Genomic DNA, 15,893 nt, shown 5'->3' on the forward strand with positions numbered 1-15,893 from the left:
AGTGTGAAGGTCACCCCTCCCCCCATACACAGTACCAAGGTCACCTCCCCATACACAGTACCAAGGTCACCTCCACCATACACAGTACCAAGGTCACCTCCCCCATACACAGTACCAAGGTCACCTCCCCCATGCACAGTATCAAGGTCACCCCCTCCCCCCATACACAGTACCAAGGTCACCTCCCCCATACACAGTATCAAGGTCACCTCCCCATACACAGTATCAAGGTCACCTCCCCCATACACAGTTTACAATGGTATGTGATAAATGTGACCATGGAGTGGTAGACACTAGAACGATGTCAATAAGAATAGCAGGTTAAGTAGGGCGAAGAATATTCAGCTGTCTGTCAAAGAGAACACAGTAACAGTCAATCAAATAATAATTAGTTTAAGTACAGTGAAAATATCTGTACCTCAGGGCACAGTCCTTGCATCACTGCTCTGTACCTCAGGGCACAGTCCTTGCATCACTGCTCTGTACCTCAGGGCACAGTCCTTGCATCACTGCTCTGTACCTCAGGGCACAGTCCTTGCATCACTGCTCTGTACCCCAGGGCACAGTCCTTGCATCACTGCTCTGTACCTCAGGGCACAGTCCTTGCACCACTGCTCTGTACCTCAGGGCACAGTCCTTGCATCACTGCTCTGTACCTCAGGGCACAGTCCTTGCACCACTGCTCTGTACCTCAGGGCACAGTCCTTGCACCAATGCTCTGTATCTCAGGGCACAGTCCGTGCATCACTGCTCTGTACCTCAGGGCACAGTCCTTGCATCACTGCTCTGTACCTCAGGGCACAGTCCTTGCATCACTGCTCTGTACCTCAGGGCACAGTCCTTGCATCACTGCTTTGTACCTCAGGGCACAGTCCTTGCATCACTGCTCTGTACCTCAGGGCACAGTCCTTGCATCACTGCTCTGTACCTCAGGGCACAGTCCTTGCACCAATGCTCTGTACCTCAGGGCACAGTCCTTGCATCACTGCTCTGTACCTCAGGGCACAGTCCTTGCATCACTGCTCTGTACCTCAGGGCACAGTCCTTGCATCACTGCTCTGTACCTCAGGGCACAGTCCTTGCATCACTGCTCTGTACCTCGGGGCACAGTCCTTGCATCACTGCTCTGTACCCCAGGGTACAGTCCTTGTACCACTGCTCTGTACCTCAGGGCACAGTCCTTGCATCACTGCTCTGTACCTCAGGGCACAGTCCTTGTACCACTGCTCTGTACCTCAGGGCACAGTCCTTGCATCACTGCTCTGTACCTCAGGGCACAGTCCTTGCATCACTGCTTTGTACCTCAGGGCACAGTCCTTGCATCACTGCTTTGTACCTCGGGGCACAGTCCTTGCACCACTGCTTTTCATTATTCTCATATCAGATATAGACAAAAATACAAGTCACAGCTTCGTATCATCTTTTGTAGATAACACAAAAATCAGCATGGAATTTACTTCTGTTGAAGACATTGAAAAACTACAAGCAGATATTAATAAAGTTTTCAACTGGGCAGCAGAAAATAACATGATGTTTAACAGTGATAAGTTCCAGTTACTTTGGCATGGTAAAAATTAAGACATTAAGCAAAATACAAGTTACAAAACACAATGAAATCTGTGTATATTAGGGAAAGCAACATGTAAAGAATCTGGGAATAATGATGTCTAACGACATAACGTTTAGGGAGCATAACCAAGCAAATATTGCGTCAGTTCGAAAAATGATAGGATGGATTACGAGAACTTTCAAATCCAGGGATCCCATCACAATGGTTGTACTCTTCAAATCACTTGTGCTGCAACCCGTTCTCGCAAATTCGTAAAGTCAATATTGACTTATTAACTACGTGCATAGGTGATATACTAAACATAATAGATACCCTTAAAAAGATTCATAGAAAACACCGACCCTACCTAACCTTGTTAGTATCTTAAGATAAGCATCTTATTGCTTCGTAATTACAATTATTACTTAACCTATACCTATTATAGGTTAGGTAATAATTGTAATTACGAAGCAATAAGATGCTTATCTTAAGATACTAACAAGGTTAGGTAAGGTCGGTGTTTTCTATGAATCTTTTTAAGGGTATCTATTATGTTAAGTATGTCACCTATGCACATATTTAATAAGTCAATATTGACTTATTAAATTTGCGAGAACGGGTTGTGTGCTGTCCTGGCTTGAGTACTGCTCAGTACTCACTTTCCCCTTCAAAACAGGAGAAATTGCCGAAATTGAAGGAATTCAAAGAACATATACAGTACGGCATACATATAGACACGATAAAGCACCTTAACTATTGGGACTGTTTCAAAGCTCTCAAAATATACTCTCTAGAAAGGAGACAAGAGAGATCCCAAATCATATATACATGGCAAATACTGGAAGACGAGGTTAAAATTTGCACTAAAACAACAAACTAGAGTGGCACATATGGAAGAAAATGTGGAATAGGGCCAGTCAAGAGCAGGGGTGCCATAGGCACAATACAAGAAAGCTGTATAAACATCAGAGGTCCACGGTTGTTCAACACCCCTCTCAGCAGGAATAAGAAACATTGCCGGAACAACAGTGGAAATCGTCAAGAAAAAAGTGGACAGTTGTCTGCAAGAAGTGCCGGACCAGCCGGGCTGTAATGGATATGTAGGCCTGGGGTCCACTTGAAGCAACAGCCTGGTGGACCAAGCTCACAAGTCAAGCCTTGCCTGGGGCCTGGGCTTGTTGTGTAGAACTCCCAGAACCCCCATCCAGGTATAGAAGCAAGGTCACCTCTAGCCTCCATATACAGTGTGACATCCTTTCACCCCACCGTGGGTTTTCTCCCACATACCTTACACCATTAATTTGACGTTGTGCACCAGTTAAGATGCTTCGCACCATTACTCTGGCGCACACCACAACAGATTTATTGATGAAGATTAAGCCACCCAATAGGTGGCATGGGCATGAATACCCCGTAAGTGGTAGATTTCTTGGAGTGAACGTGATCTTTGGTTGTAAAAGGATATACTTTGTGCTGCGCTCGCATTTAAATCGTCAGTCCTTACAATGTGGCTGGTATCGCGGGGGAGGATACTGCTTGACAGTATTTATGAGGGTGTCCAGCTCCAGGACACAACACACACAATGACGTCACATATTCCTTTATATATATATATATACTGTATACCCCCCCCCCCCCCCCCCCCCGACGAGGCCACCACACTTGTGTGTCATAGTTGGTGTGGGTAAGTCTTTAGGAACAAAACATGTAGGAAATACCGGCAGATCCTATTTACACCTGATTCTTTATTCTATTATGTAAGCTAAATAAGTTATCTGCTGCATTTAAACTTGTGGGGTCTCTTCATTTTCTTTGGTGCACAACAGTGTTTACTTACATCTTCTTTATATCTAAATTTGCACAATTTTATTCCATTGTTTTCAGTTGCATCATAATTCAACCTGTCCTCAGGGAGATCTGCTCAAGGAAATAGTCTGGGAACGACTACATCATTACTGCTGTTATCAACACTATCTGCGGTTAGGTTAAGGTTTTTCTTTACGGGCTCACCATAGCCCGTGCTACATGGAAATTTTGTTCTGAGTAGCTAAATCTAAAACAACAAGGAGTACTTCTACTCCCCAAGCTTGGACCAGGGCCTGATCCAAGCCAACAGGTCCAACAGGCAGTTGCGGAGCGGACCGCATTAGCTACTACAACAAAGTTGATCTGGCACTTCTTTGTGGAATGTGGAATTTTCTCATGAACACATCCACTTTTATACCGGCAATATTTCTTACGTTTAGTTAGAGATCCACGGCTATTCAATACTCTCTGAGTTCTATTACAGTATGCCTATGGCACCTCTGCTCTTTACTGACTATTATGTATTTCTTTCTGCACCTTTCGTTCTAGTATGTTGTGCAAATTTGGGACCTGGCCCTCCAGTATCTTCCATGTACTGTATATATTATTCTATACTGCTCTCATCTTCTTCGCAAAGAGCACATTTTGAGAGTTTTGAGACATTCCCAATAGTGCTTTATCGCAGTGGTCACCAACCGCTGGTCTGCAGAAAAATCTGGACATTATTTGCATTTTTTGTTTTATTAATAATAAAACAAAAATAATATTAAGAAATTCTTATATTCTGAAGATTTTATTTTATTTGTATATTGTATGTAACATTGTATTTTCTGTTATATTTAATGGCATCAAATAGTTTGACTTTCATAACTATCATTTCTTGTTTGGTTTCAGATTCGACTGCAATAAACCCATAATAAGTTAAAAAAAAAATATTTTGCATTTGGTTAATACTACAAAAGATAATGTAAATGATGATAATAGTAACAACAGTAATGTGTACACTTAACTGTGAGGTGACCAATGGTTCAGAGCCTCCACAGTCCTCGTCACCCACCATTACCAAGAACAGTCCAACTGGAGCCGGAGAGAAGAAAAAATCAAAATATCAAGAAAATATGATTTTGAACTACTTGAAATATGCAATTATTCAAGAACTTGGTAGTGAGCTGCATCATCCATGGCCACTTTGTGTTGTGTTTTTCTGTGAGTTTATCCAGTGATGCCATGAAATTTTCCAAACTCTCAAGACACTGCCAGTCAAAACACCCAGATTTAGTTAGGAAACCACTTAAATATTTTCAAGGAATGCGTGAAAATATGCAAAAGCAAGTAATTGTTTTAACAAAAATAACCGTTGGAGTAAGTTCTTATTAGTGGTCCGTGGCAGGCAATGGAGAGGATTCTATTTTTCCACTGGATGGGGGGGCGGTGTGTAGGACAGACATATCCCTCGCTCAGAGCTTCACCGACATGGAAGCTGAAAAACCGACTATTCTGCATTGGAAGAAAATGCAGAATAGAACCAATGAAGAGCAGGAGTGCCGTGGGCACAATCAGAGAACACAGTATAAACATCAGAGGTCCGCGGTTGTTCAACATTCTCATGGCGAGCATAAGAAATATTGCCGGAACAACCATGGACATCTTCAAGAGAAAACTAGATCATTTTCTCCAAGGAGTGCCGGACCAGCCGGGCTATGGTGGACACGTAGGCCTGCGGGCCATTCCAAGCAACAGCCTGGTGGACCAAACTCTCACAAGTCAAGCCTAGCCTCAGGTAGGACTTGGGGAGTAGAAGAACTCCCAGAACCCCCATCAACCAGGTATATGTGGGCCTGCGGGCCGCTCCAAGCAACAGCCTGGTGGACCAAACTCTCACAAGTCAAGCCTGGCCTTGGGCCGGGCTTGGGGAGTAGAACAACTCCCAGAACCCCATCAAGCAGATATATGTGGGCCTGCTAATTAGCGGTCCATGGGATCATATTAGTGGTTCGTGGTATGGAAATTATGAATTTAGTGGCTGTGAGATTCACAGGACCGCGGACTTTATCGTATACATGCCGTATATGTTCTCTGTACTGCCTCTACTTCAGTAATCTCTCCTGCTCTGAAGGGGGAAGTATTGAGCAGTACTGAAGGCAGGAAAGCACAAGTGAATTGAATATTAAGCATTGTAGTGGAAGCCCTGTTTATGAAGGTTCTCATAATCCATCATATCATTTTCCTGGCTGATACCATGCTGTATTTGGTCATGTTCACATGAGGTAATAGTACAGTGATGCCATGAGACATCAGATATTGAAACTCTTAACTAAAGGGTTTTCATTAATAAGAACCTCATCCATGAATCTTTAGACTTGAGAAAACCTGGACAATTATGGTGAAGATTCGTGTTAATGGCAACATATATGCTCACAGGTCTGGAAATCGGCATGTCAGGGTCGGTGGAGCGGCAGTCACCCTTGAGCGTGGCGCCCGACACCCTACTCTCCCCCTCCTCCACCTCTACCTTCTCCACCACCAATGGCGGACCAGCCTCCCCAAGGTAGGTCAGCTCTACCATACACACAATCACACTAACCTACCACTCGGAGACAATTTGTCATTTTTATTTATACTTTCATAATCCATAATTATGAAAGTTTGATCCACTTTGGCTACAAATAAATATTACAGTACATAAACTACATATTCATTTTATTGTATTTAATATTATTACTGTTTTGCCTGTCTCTCTTGTTTAATGACTTTATTTTCATTGCCACCTTTGAATTTATGTCGTCATTTATACGTAACTGTTTGTAAATTAATAGTATGTTATCTGGGTATTCATCATGTGCATAAACTTAACTAAAAGTTTTTCACATTGTGAGTATTCGCCGTGTTCTTTCAGTATATCAACGCCTCCCTTCACCATTGGGTCGAGTGGTAATATGCTCAGTTCCAGCAACAGCAGCAGCAACAGCCTGAGCACCTCACCCAACCAGTACCCTCCCAGTCACCCGTTGTCGGGCTCCAAGCACTTGTGTTCCATCTGCGGCGACCGTGCCTCTGGCAAGCACTATGGCGTCTACAGGTACAGTCACCTCTCTACCCTTCTCTCACACACTCCGTCAAGTCCACTTAAGTCAATTTTATAGTATACAAGTTTCACTTTGTTTTAAGTTTTATTTAATATGCCTGATTGTTAAACGATTTGGCGGGTCGTATTCCAGGGAACATAGGATTAAGGACCTGCCCGAAACGCTATGTGTGCTAGTGGCTGTACAAGAATGTAAGAACTCTTGTATATATAAATATATAAATATAATACATACATTATTCTTCACTGCAGTAATCATACTTTTGCATCAGCATGTACGGTGGACAACAATGTTTAAGTATAATTAATCTACAGTAGTAATATATTTTGGGCAGGCTGTTTACAAATTACATGGAGCACTTAGTAAATATAGCAGTGTAGTGCACAATAGTCACACAATAAACAACCTTTACTTACCAATAGTCAAACATTCCCGTCTTATAATTACCTTCAAGCTATAGTTTTAACCTTTCTGATAGTGTCACCATTGAGCTGGCCACAAAATCCATAACTAGCCCTAGTTTATTATAACAAAAATAGCAAATACGAGAAAACGTATTATTCTCGTTTTATATTCTAAGATATTTAGTCATACATAGATAAGTCATTAATACTCAACCTTAATGAAAGATAAATTAATATGCATAATAACCAATACCATGTAGTCCCTAGTCCTGTCTTCAGTAAGTTCAAGCAATATATCACAGTTGAAACTATCAGTTGGTGGCTCAAACTGCTGTTTTTTTAACAGCTTTGAGAAGCGAGGCCTTGTCGCAGCCCGAGCACATCGGAACACATTGGCAAGATCCAGTTTATCCCTTTCTTGGTTTAATGGCAGTCATGGTAGCCAGCCTCGCAGAAATAGATTGCCACAAATGACATCACGACTTTGAGAACTGTCAGAAAATGTGGAATAAACTGCCAACTGTTCATGGTGAAAGTCTCCATGTATACCGTTACCTTCCCCCTCACCATGTACACTGTTACCTTCTCCCTCACCATATATACTGTTACCTTCCCCCTCACCATGTATACCGTTACCTTCTCCCTCACCATGTACACTGTTACCTTCTCCCTCACCATGTATACTGTTACCTTCCCCCTCACCATGTATACCGTTACCTTCCCCCTCACCATGTACACTGTTACCTTCTCCCTCACCATGTATACTGTTACCTTCCCCCTCACCATGTATACCGTTACTTTCCCCCTCACCATGTACACTGTTACCTTCTCCCTCACCATGTATACTGTTACCTTCCCCCTCACCATGTATACCGTTACCTTCCCCCTCACCATGTACACTGTTACCTTCTCCCTCACCATGTATACTGTTACCTTCCCCCTCACCATGTATACTGTTACCTTCTCCCTCACCATGTATACTGTTACCTTCTCCCTCACCATGTACACTGTTACCTTCTCCCTCACCATGTATACTGTTACCTTCTCCCTCACCATGTACACTGTTACCTTTTCCCTCACCATGTACACTGTTACCTTCTCCCTCACCATGGAGCTTCACTCTTGCTGTGATATAGTTGTCCTGTTTCCACTGTATGAATATGGCAGTTGATGCATTCTCCTCCTGGGGATCCGGATAATGCAAGTGTCTGCTGATAATGATGAGTCAATTACTAACATAAGACCGGTGTCGGTTGACCCAACACTTCCCCTGGTGCCAACACCACAGTTGCACCATACTGCTTCATACTCAACTGTCTACATCACATCACCATATAAAAATGATCTGATATTTTTAACACAATTCCAAGACATCAGGTAATTCAGATAATACCTTTCACTTATGAAGGAGAGATGAGAAATTTCAGGATAGAAAAATTAGAGCAGTAATGAGAGAATCTTAAGAGAATCTTTCTTGAGAGAATTCTTGAGAGAATCTTTCGGGATAAAATGTCATCAGTGGAGTTGTACAAGGTTCAGTACAATATGAGTACCCCAGTAATCTTCATTGACTATATAAATGAGCTGCCTGATGGTATTCGAAGTTGTGTGAATATGTTGATGGAACATTCTAGCTACTAGGAAAGCAAAAGACTTAGATGAATGTTATGCCCCTCAAAATTATCTAAACAAAATAATCAGATGGAGCGACACATGGCATGACAAAGTAGCATAATATTTGACGGTAAAATGCTTTTTAAAAACTTTGACCAGGGTCGAAGGTATTCCATATCTACAGGTTACTACAAAAAATTACCTATTCTACATGGACATTTAATTCACATGAACCCGTCTGAGAACTAAGCCGCACACCAGAAGACGAGATGACGAGGTTTCCTTATCGACTTGATAATGGTCCAGGACGGACCGAAACGTCGCCGTCTCCTCGTCTTCTGGTGTGTGGTTTAGTTCTCATATCTTCAAGCCATGTTATTGCAACTCATCATCTGCATGAACACTTCTCTTATTGGAATACAGCAATAGTACTGTCCAAATTTCTCTTAGACTTAAGTACTGAACTTGGTAACACTATCTATACAATGTATATTTTCAGTCATGTTGCCCTCTTAGTAGTTTAAATAATAATATTCAACAATTTATAAAGTTTATTTTTTATGATTTACTCATAATGCAACACAGTGCTGTAGTTTGTCATAAGATATATTCCCATAGGAGTCTTGGGGTACTTAGTGGGGGGGGGGGGAGGGGCTGTTAACAAGCCACCGGCTTCCTGTCCTTGTCAAGGCCACTGGCGAGATGGTGGCCCTTGGGTGAATTCGGGTACAGTATTTTTGTCAATTACTATACCTTCGTACAGTGTAACCATATTTAGTTTAACAATAAAATATTGTAACTGCTATCCTGATCTGTTTTTACAGTAGCCATCTTGTTACATAAATTCCAGAGGAAGACATTGAAATTTTTTATATATTTAGTATAATCTTAATTCAAAAAATCCAAATTTTATTGCAATACTGTACAGTATTTGCATGCACATGGCTATTTTTACTTCAAACACAACTGCCTGGTTCTTTTACGTCAACTAGTTTCCCAGCCTGGTACCCTTTTTTGGTAATTACAGTACTCAATTACAATATGCCCTCACATAGCATGATGATTATTTTTTTTTTACAAGAAGGTACATTGAGTTTTGTAACAATTTTGGGGTGGCTATACAATGCATAAATATTAGTACAATGAACAGCTACAAATTCATGAAAATTGATAGTAGTTAAATTACTTGCTTACCTTCTTGCAAAGTCACTAATAGGCAGCGTATTTTAGACAGGTCTAGTGGCTAACAAAACAAATAAAATATACAGTAAGAATTTAGTGATTTTAGCAGTGAAGTGACATACAGTCTTAAAACTCATGTGCTTTAATGGACACTTAAACTAGTGGATATATTTTATAGTTAACATGTAGAGCAGAGCTCCTGTTTTGTTTAAGGTAATGACAATTTAGTACTGTTACTACAGGTTGCATAATGTGGATAAAAGGATGGTGAATTTCTAACAAGGAAATTAAATTCTATTTTAATTTTTAAAAAGTAAATGTTGTTCATTACTTCATCACAATATAAAGGGAGTTCCATATCACAGATACATTAATTTACCTGGTGTTTGCATAGATGTATGTACACAATCAAAAAGTTACAGGGAATTACTTCTTGTGTAATAATATTAATTAGTGCAATTACATCCATCAAGGGAGTGTGTAAAGAGATAGTACAGAAACAAAGTTTTCTAAGTACAGTACAGAAGACTGAGAACATGCAGGCGATGAGTCACAATAACGTGGCTAAATAATGTTGACCAGACCACACACTAGAAGGTGAAGGGACGACGACGTTTCGGTCCGTCCTGGACCATTCTCAAGTCCACTGTGAGACTTGAGAATGGTCCAGGACGGACCGAAACGTCGTCGTCCCTTCACCTTCTAGTGTGTGGTCTGGTCAACAAGACCGAGAACATGTATGGAATACAGTACTGTATGCATATTTAGCATGCCTATAGATTTGAACAGAAGAGTTCTATGTTGCCAAAAGACAATTTCTTATACAGTATAGCTGATTTTTGTCAAGTGATGATGGCTTTGATGCAGTTTGTAGTAGAGAAGCCTTGTGTTATGCCAAGCTATGAGAAGAATATAGAAGTAGTATCAGTCTCCGTGGCATAGTGGTAAGACACTCGCCTGGCGTTCCACGAGCGCTTTGTTCTGGGTTCGTATCCTGGCCGGGGAGGATTTACTGGGCGCAAATCCTTAACTGTTGCCTCTGTTTAACTCAACAGTAAAATGGGATCCTGGTTGTAAAAACAATTCTTCGCGGGGGGTCATATTCCAGGGAACATAGGATCAAGGACTTGCCCGAAATGCTACGCGTACTAGTGGCTGTACAAGAATGTAAGAATGCTTATGTATATATATATACACTCTATATATATATAAAAAAGTGTTCCAAAGATATTTCAAAGCAAAATTCATTACTCTCATATCAGTAAAACATCTACCACTTTCTAGCTACAAAGATACCGTGTTGTATAAAACAGATTTGTACACTCATTAGTAATGTGAGTAAACATTATCTTTCATGTCATCTTTGAAGCACCTAAGGGTACAACAGAAGTGGTAGAATATATGAAATTTGTTGTGATGAAACAAATGCTGTTTAATATACTTCAAAGTATAAAACATTAATAAAATCGAGGTTAGCTTGCACTGCATGAGTTACAAGAGACAAGGATGTGATAGTAAGACACAATAATATTGCTATACACAAAATAAGCACTACATATACATGCACTGGTATGTGAGTATATGGTCTTTATAAGTACTAAAGTACTTATTATCTTTATAAGTACTAAAGTACTTATTATCTTTATAAGTACTAAAGTACTTATTATCTTTATAAGTACTAAAGTACTTATTATCTTTATAAGTACTAAAGTACTTATAAAGTACTGTATATGGTCTACTCTACATTACTGACTTTTAAAAAGACATTTACAGTAACAAAGTACTTTATTCATTACTGTATATTTATGGCTTTAACATTGAGCTTAATATTATTTTCACACATTTTACAGCTGTGAGGGCTGCAAAGGATTTTTCAAACGAACAGTTCGCAAAGACCTAACTTATGCCTGTCGAGAGGACAGATCCTGCACCATTGACAAGAGACAAAGGAACCGATGCCAGTATTGCCGATACCAGAAATGTTTATCCATGGGCATGAAGAGAGAAGCGGTCCAGGTAGGGGCAGTAGAGGTGGGCTTGGTTGTTCTGCACTGGGCAGACATCCTTAACTTTCTGTTGTCTGCATGATTGTTGTATACACGATGATGGATTGGGAGCCTTAGACTCAATACAAATTAGAGTGATTGAAATTATGAAACAAAATTGACATAAGCTCTCCATCCATCATAGAAAAATGTATGATAAAGTCCTTTCACACTGGCCATGAATGCAAGCCATAATTCTCAAAGGATACGCACTAAATGTGCTTTTGATGAACGTGGCCGCTGTAATAGACTTTATCATCGGATTTTATATCTGAATACAGTTTTATTTGTTGTAACAATTGTGTTTCTTCATGACTTTCAGGAGGAGCGCCAACGTACAAAAGGAGACAAAGGAGACGGCGACACAGAATCATCATGTGGAGGCATCTCGGATATGCCAATTGCAAGTATCCGTGAGGCAGAACTCAGCGTTGAACATACAAATGAGCATCCACTTGACCAAGGGGTAAGCTTTCATATTTATATCATGTGAAATTATTCAGGTATTATTTACAGTAACATTGAAGTTTATTTATTTACAATAATGGGGAAAATGGATGGAGAAAAATGGATGGGTATACTGTATTAAGGGTTTGAACCTTACCCAATAATATATACATTATTATCGTAAGAGTCCATATTACAGTTAGATACTGTGTCTTCATCTGGGGTTAATCTATGCATTAAATTACCTAACATTACACATGCAGGAGAAAGCGGCAAACCTGTATTTAAAACAAAAGTTTGTCCTGGTATTCACACCACACACAATGCATATTACACAAGTATTGTATTACTTAGAAAACAGTATGAGACAAAAAATGTAATGTTTCTATCACATGAATTCTCCCTAACTTCCCAGTAGTCCTAGCTGTCACCTCAACAAACTAGTTTAGAGACCATTTCTTCCAGTAGTAGCTAATACAATCCTTGTAGAGAGAGAGCTTAGTGAAAAATCATGTACTACAGTATCAAAGGGGGGCCGGTCGGCCGAGCGGACAGCACGCTGGACTAGTGATCCTGTGGTTCTGGGTTCGATCCCAGGCGCTGGTGAGAAACAATAGGCAGAGTTTCTTTCACCCTATGCCCCTGTTACCTAGCAGTAAAATAGGTACCTGGGTGTTAGTCAGCTGTCACGGGCTGCTTCCTGGGGGTGGAGGCCTGGTCGAGGACTGGGCCGCAGGGACACTAAAAAGCGCCAAAATCATCTCAAGATAACCTCAAGATAACCATCATACTATTGTACCACACAAAATGGTACACCTTGTCTACCACTTTGATAGCAAAGAAAATACCTGGAAGTAGTAAAAAGTCCAGTATGGGCTCACCAAGTGAATTCTGGAGACTTTAATAAATCAATGGTTGCCTTGGGAGATAGTGTGTGGTAGGGTATGGTGTTCATGGTAGATATGGTGTGGTGGGAGACGTCTGACCGAGGAGTTATAATGTGGCTGGGCAGGGAACGTGAAGTGTAATGTGGCTGGAGGGGGGGGGGGGGTGACCTGGGCAGTATAATATAGTATGGGTTGGTGGTCTCTGGAAGCACCACACAGTGTACCTAAATGTACCCGTAGTGTTGCCTAAATGAATTACAATATAATGGAATTAGGGCACAAGTCTTCCTGGACTGCCTTTCAATAATTATATCTTCAGTTTTAAACATTTTATATCCAGGAAAATCTTTAGAAATCTTCAACATTAGTTTTCAAACAGAAATGAACATGGCTAAGGAAGGTGAGGTGGATAATATTGTTGACGGCACGTGTGACCAAACCATTTTGTCCAAGCTTTTTTTTACATTAAGGGTTATTTGCAGGTATTATCTCAACATAAAAAAAGCTAGTTAGATTTGGTACATAGATTTTGTACATCATAGTACAAAAATATATGGTGAATATTTTATTGGAATTTTCATTTCGGATAACTAATGAACATGGCGAATCACTTCAAATTTACACCATATGTTTATGTGCTTACGCCATATGTTTATGTGCTTACACCATATGTTTATATGGTGTAAGATTGTTAAATGTAATGTTACAATTTGAACAATTTTGGGCTCATTGTCATAATTTTCGTAACAAATTATAGTTTACTTAGTGAGGCTAAAAGTTTCCTTTTGGCTAATATGCCAAAACTGATATAGTTGAATTACATCATATTTGGTGCACATTGGTCGTGGAAAATGTCTGAGGATGTATGATATATTCCTTGTGTGTTTCACAGCCACAGTTTTTATTTTTTAATTAAAGTTTTTTGGGGTCAATGTCAATAATTTATTCAGTTTGTATAAAGTGTCATTGAGCTTTGAGTGAAGGATTATCCTGTATTGGGATGCAAAAGTGTGGCCACAAAAGAAACATTTCTAAGCAGCCTTATCTAAATGCACTCTCCTTGCCTTTTGTATTCCACCTCATGTCCTCGTGGAACCTTTCCTGCGTATAATCCTACGTTTCACCTTTCCAGACTATTGGACGTGTACTAATCTTACTAACTCTACTTCATTCTTTTATATTCTTGCAATCACATCATATCTCACCCTCTTCCTTCGTCTTAATGATCACAATGAATTTTTTTTTATACTACCAACTCACACCTTATACTCTTGTCCTCTGCCATCCTGCATCTTCCATACATTTACCCCTATAATTGTATTGATGTGCAGCTTTCCAACCCCTCTAGTGGCAGTTTTGGGAACTGCCACGCACTGACAAAATGTCCACGTTAACAAACGTGTGCACCAACAAAAATGCACTGCTAATGATATCATCATCTCCAGTTCAGTGGAATTCCATGGAAGTGGTCTCAAAACCACTCATTAATTTTTAAGCTTTATGTGGACGTCATAACTATCATGGAAGCAAAAGCTGAGAAATCTGGATAAATACCATATAGCCAAATCTAGAGAACTCCCATGACAAAAATAATTGTATTAAAGGCAATGCTTGCTTGAGTAACCCAGAGTATGAAGAGCAAGTTAAACCATCAGTAACCTCTAGCAGCACAAGTGCACTCAATAGTCTAGTTGTTGATGTGTTAAAAAAATAAAAAATAAAATATGGCCTATGAAACTATCTCCCATAATACAAGAATTTAAAAAGGCAGAAATATATACACAGCATTAATGAAGATCTGTGTTCTCAGAATGTCAGTGGGGCAATCTAAACATTCCATACTAAAGGAAATGAAGATTGGCAAGACAGCTGCCTTTAACCACTTCACAACTCATTATTAAGAAAGCAGACCCAGAAGACCCCCACAAAGGCAACACTTTACTGCTCTTCAAACCCCACAGAATCAAGATGAACCCGCCCGATCTACGTCCCCATCGAGCCCAGCGATGACCACTCTCTCTCCTTCCTGTCTTCAGCCCATCTTGCCAGCAGATGTGACCATGGGCACTACCCTGGGGGGAGGGAGGGGAGATGATGCAGTGAGGGGTGTTGGCCACAAGTTTCCAGCCCAAGCTTACAACACCAACTATCAGAGAGGCAACCAGGCAAGAATCAAATACCAGAATATTACACCAAGCTCACAAATTGAAAACTGCCTACCACTGAAATATTTTTGGAATCCTCTTAAAGTTCTACCTTTAAATCAATGTTTATGATTCTCTTGTTAATTAGTAATCCAGTTTATCAGAGCTACAGAATAATGCCTCTGTTGTTCATTTACATTACCTTGAAATCATGGACTGCAATTGATTAATACTACTAATGATAAGGTCAATCAATTCAAAATTTTTTATATTAATATTTTATATGATTTGTCCATAAACATGCTATTCTTCAGGACGCTAACAGCCAGTCTCTCAAAAATCAGCCCTTTAATCTATCTTTTAACATACTGTATATAACATGGCAACACTTACAGCAATTTTCCCAACAAGACTGACCCAAATTGATTAAATTGGTTATGTTAAAATGCAGCTCGCACAAACCATTTGCTACTATCAAAAAATTATAATGTCAAAATTCATAAATTATTTTGACACCAGGGGTTTGGCATTTAAATAAAGCAGCACCTCACAGCATTAGTGATGCTACATCTCCAATTTATAGAGTAATGCACGGAATATCTCAATAAATTAATAAAATGTGCCCAATGCCCTTTTTCTGATGAGCTGCCAGTAGCTCGTAGTGTAACTCTGGTACCATCAAGCCTTAGCTAATCACACCAAACCTCCGACACTCGTCCTTACTGCAAG

General features: G+C 40.2%; 1 protein-coding gene across 8 annotated transcripts in view; it reads left to right on the forward strand.

The window, feature by feature from the left end:
- Positions 1–5,776: 5,776 nt before the first annotated feature.
- LOC138349677 (retinoic acid receptor RXR-alpha-B-like) overlaps positions 5,777–15,893 on the forward strand; it is a gene marked incomplete at its 5' end in the record, with an annotated part of 30,019 nt that continues 19,902 nt past the window's right edge. Inside the window, 5 exon segments of one of the 8 annotated variants that reach the window (XM_069322702.1) lie at positions 5,777–5,903; positions 6,216–6,434; positions 11,492–11,672; positions 12,009–12,152; positions 14,982–15,185. In XM_069322702.1, coding sequence (XP_069178803.1) covers positions 5,777–5,903; positions 6,216–6,434; positions 11,492–11,672; positions 12,009–12,152; positions 14,982–15,185 — 875 coding nt within the window. 8 annotated transcript variants of the gene reach the window in all.

Source organism: Procambarus clarkii, chromosome 11 (genome assembly GCF_040958095.1).
Source record: "Procambarus clarkii isolate CNS0578487 chromosome 11, FALCON_Pclarkii_2.0, whole genome shotgun sequence".
Classification (NCBI taxonomy): Eukaryota; Metazoa; Arthropoda; class Malacostraca; order Decapoda; family Cambaridae; genus Procambarus; species Procambarus clarkii.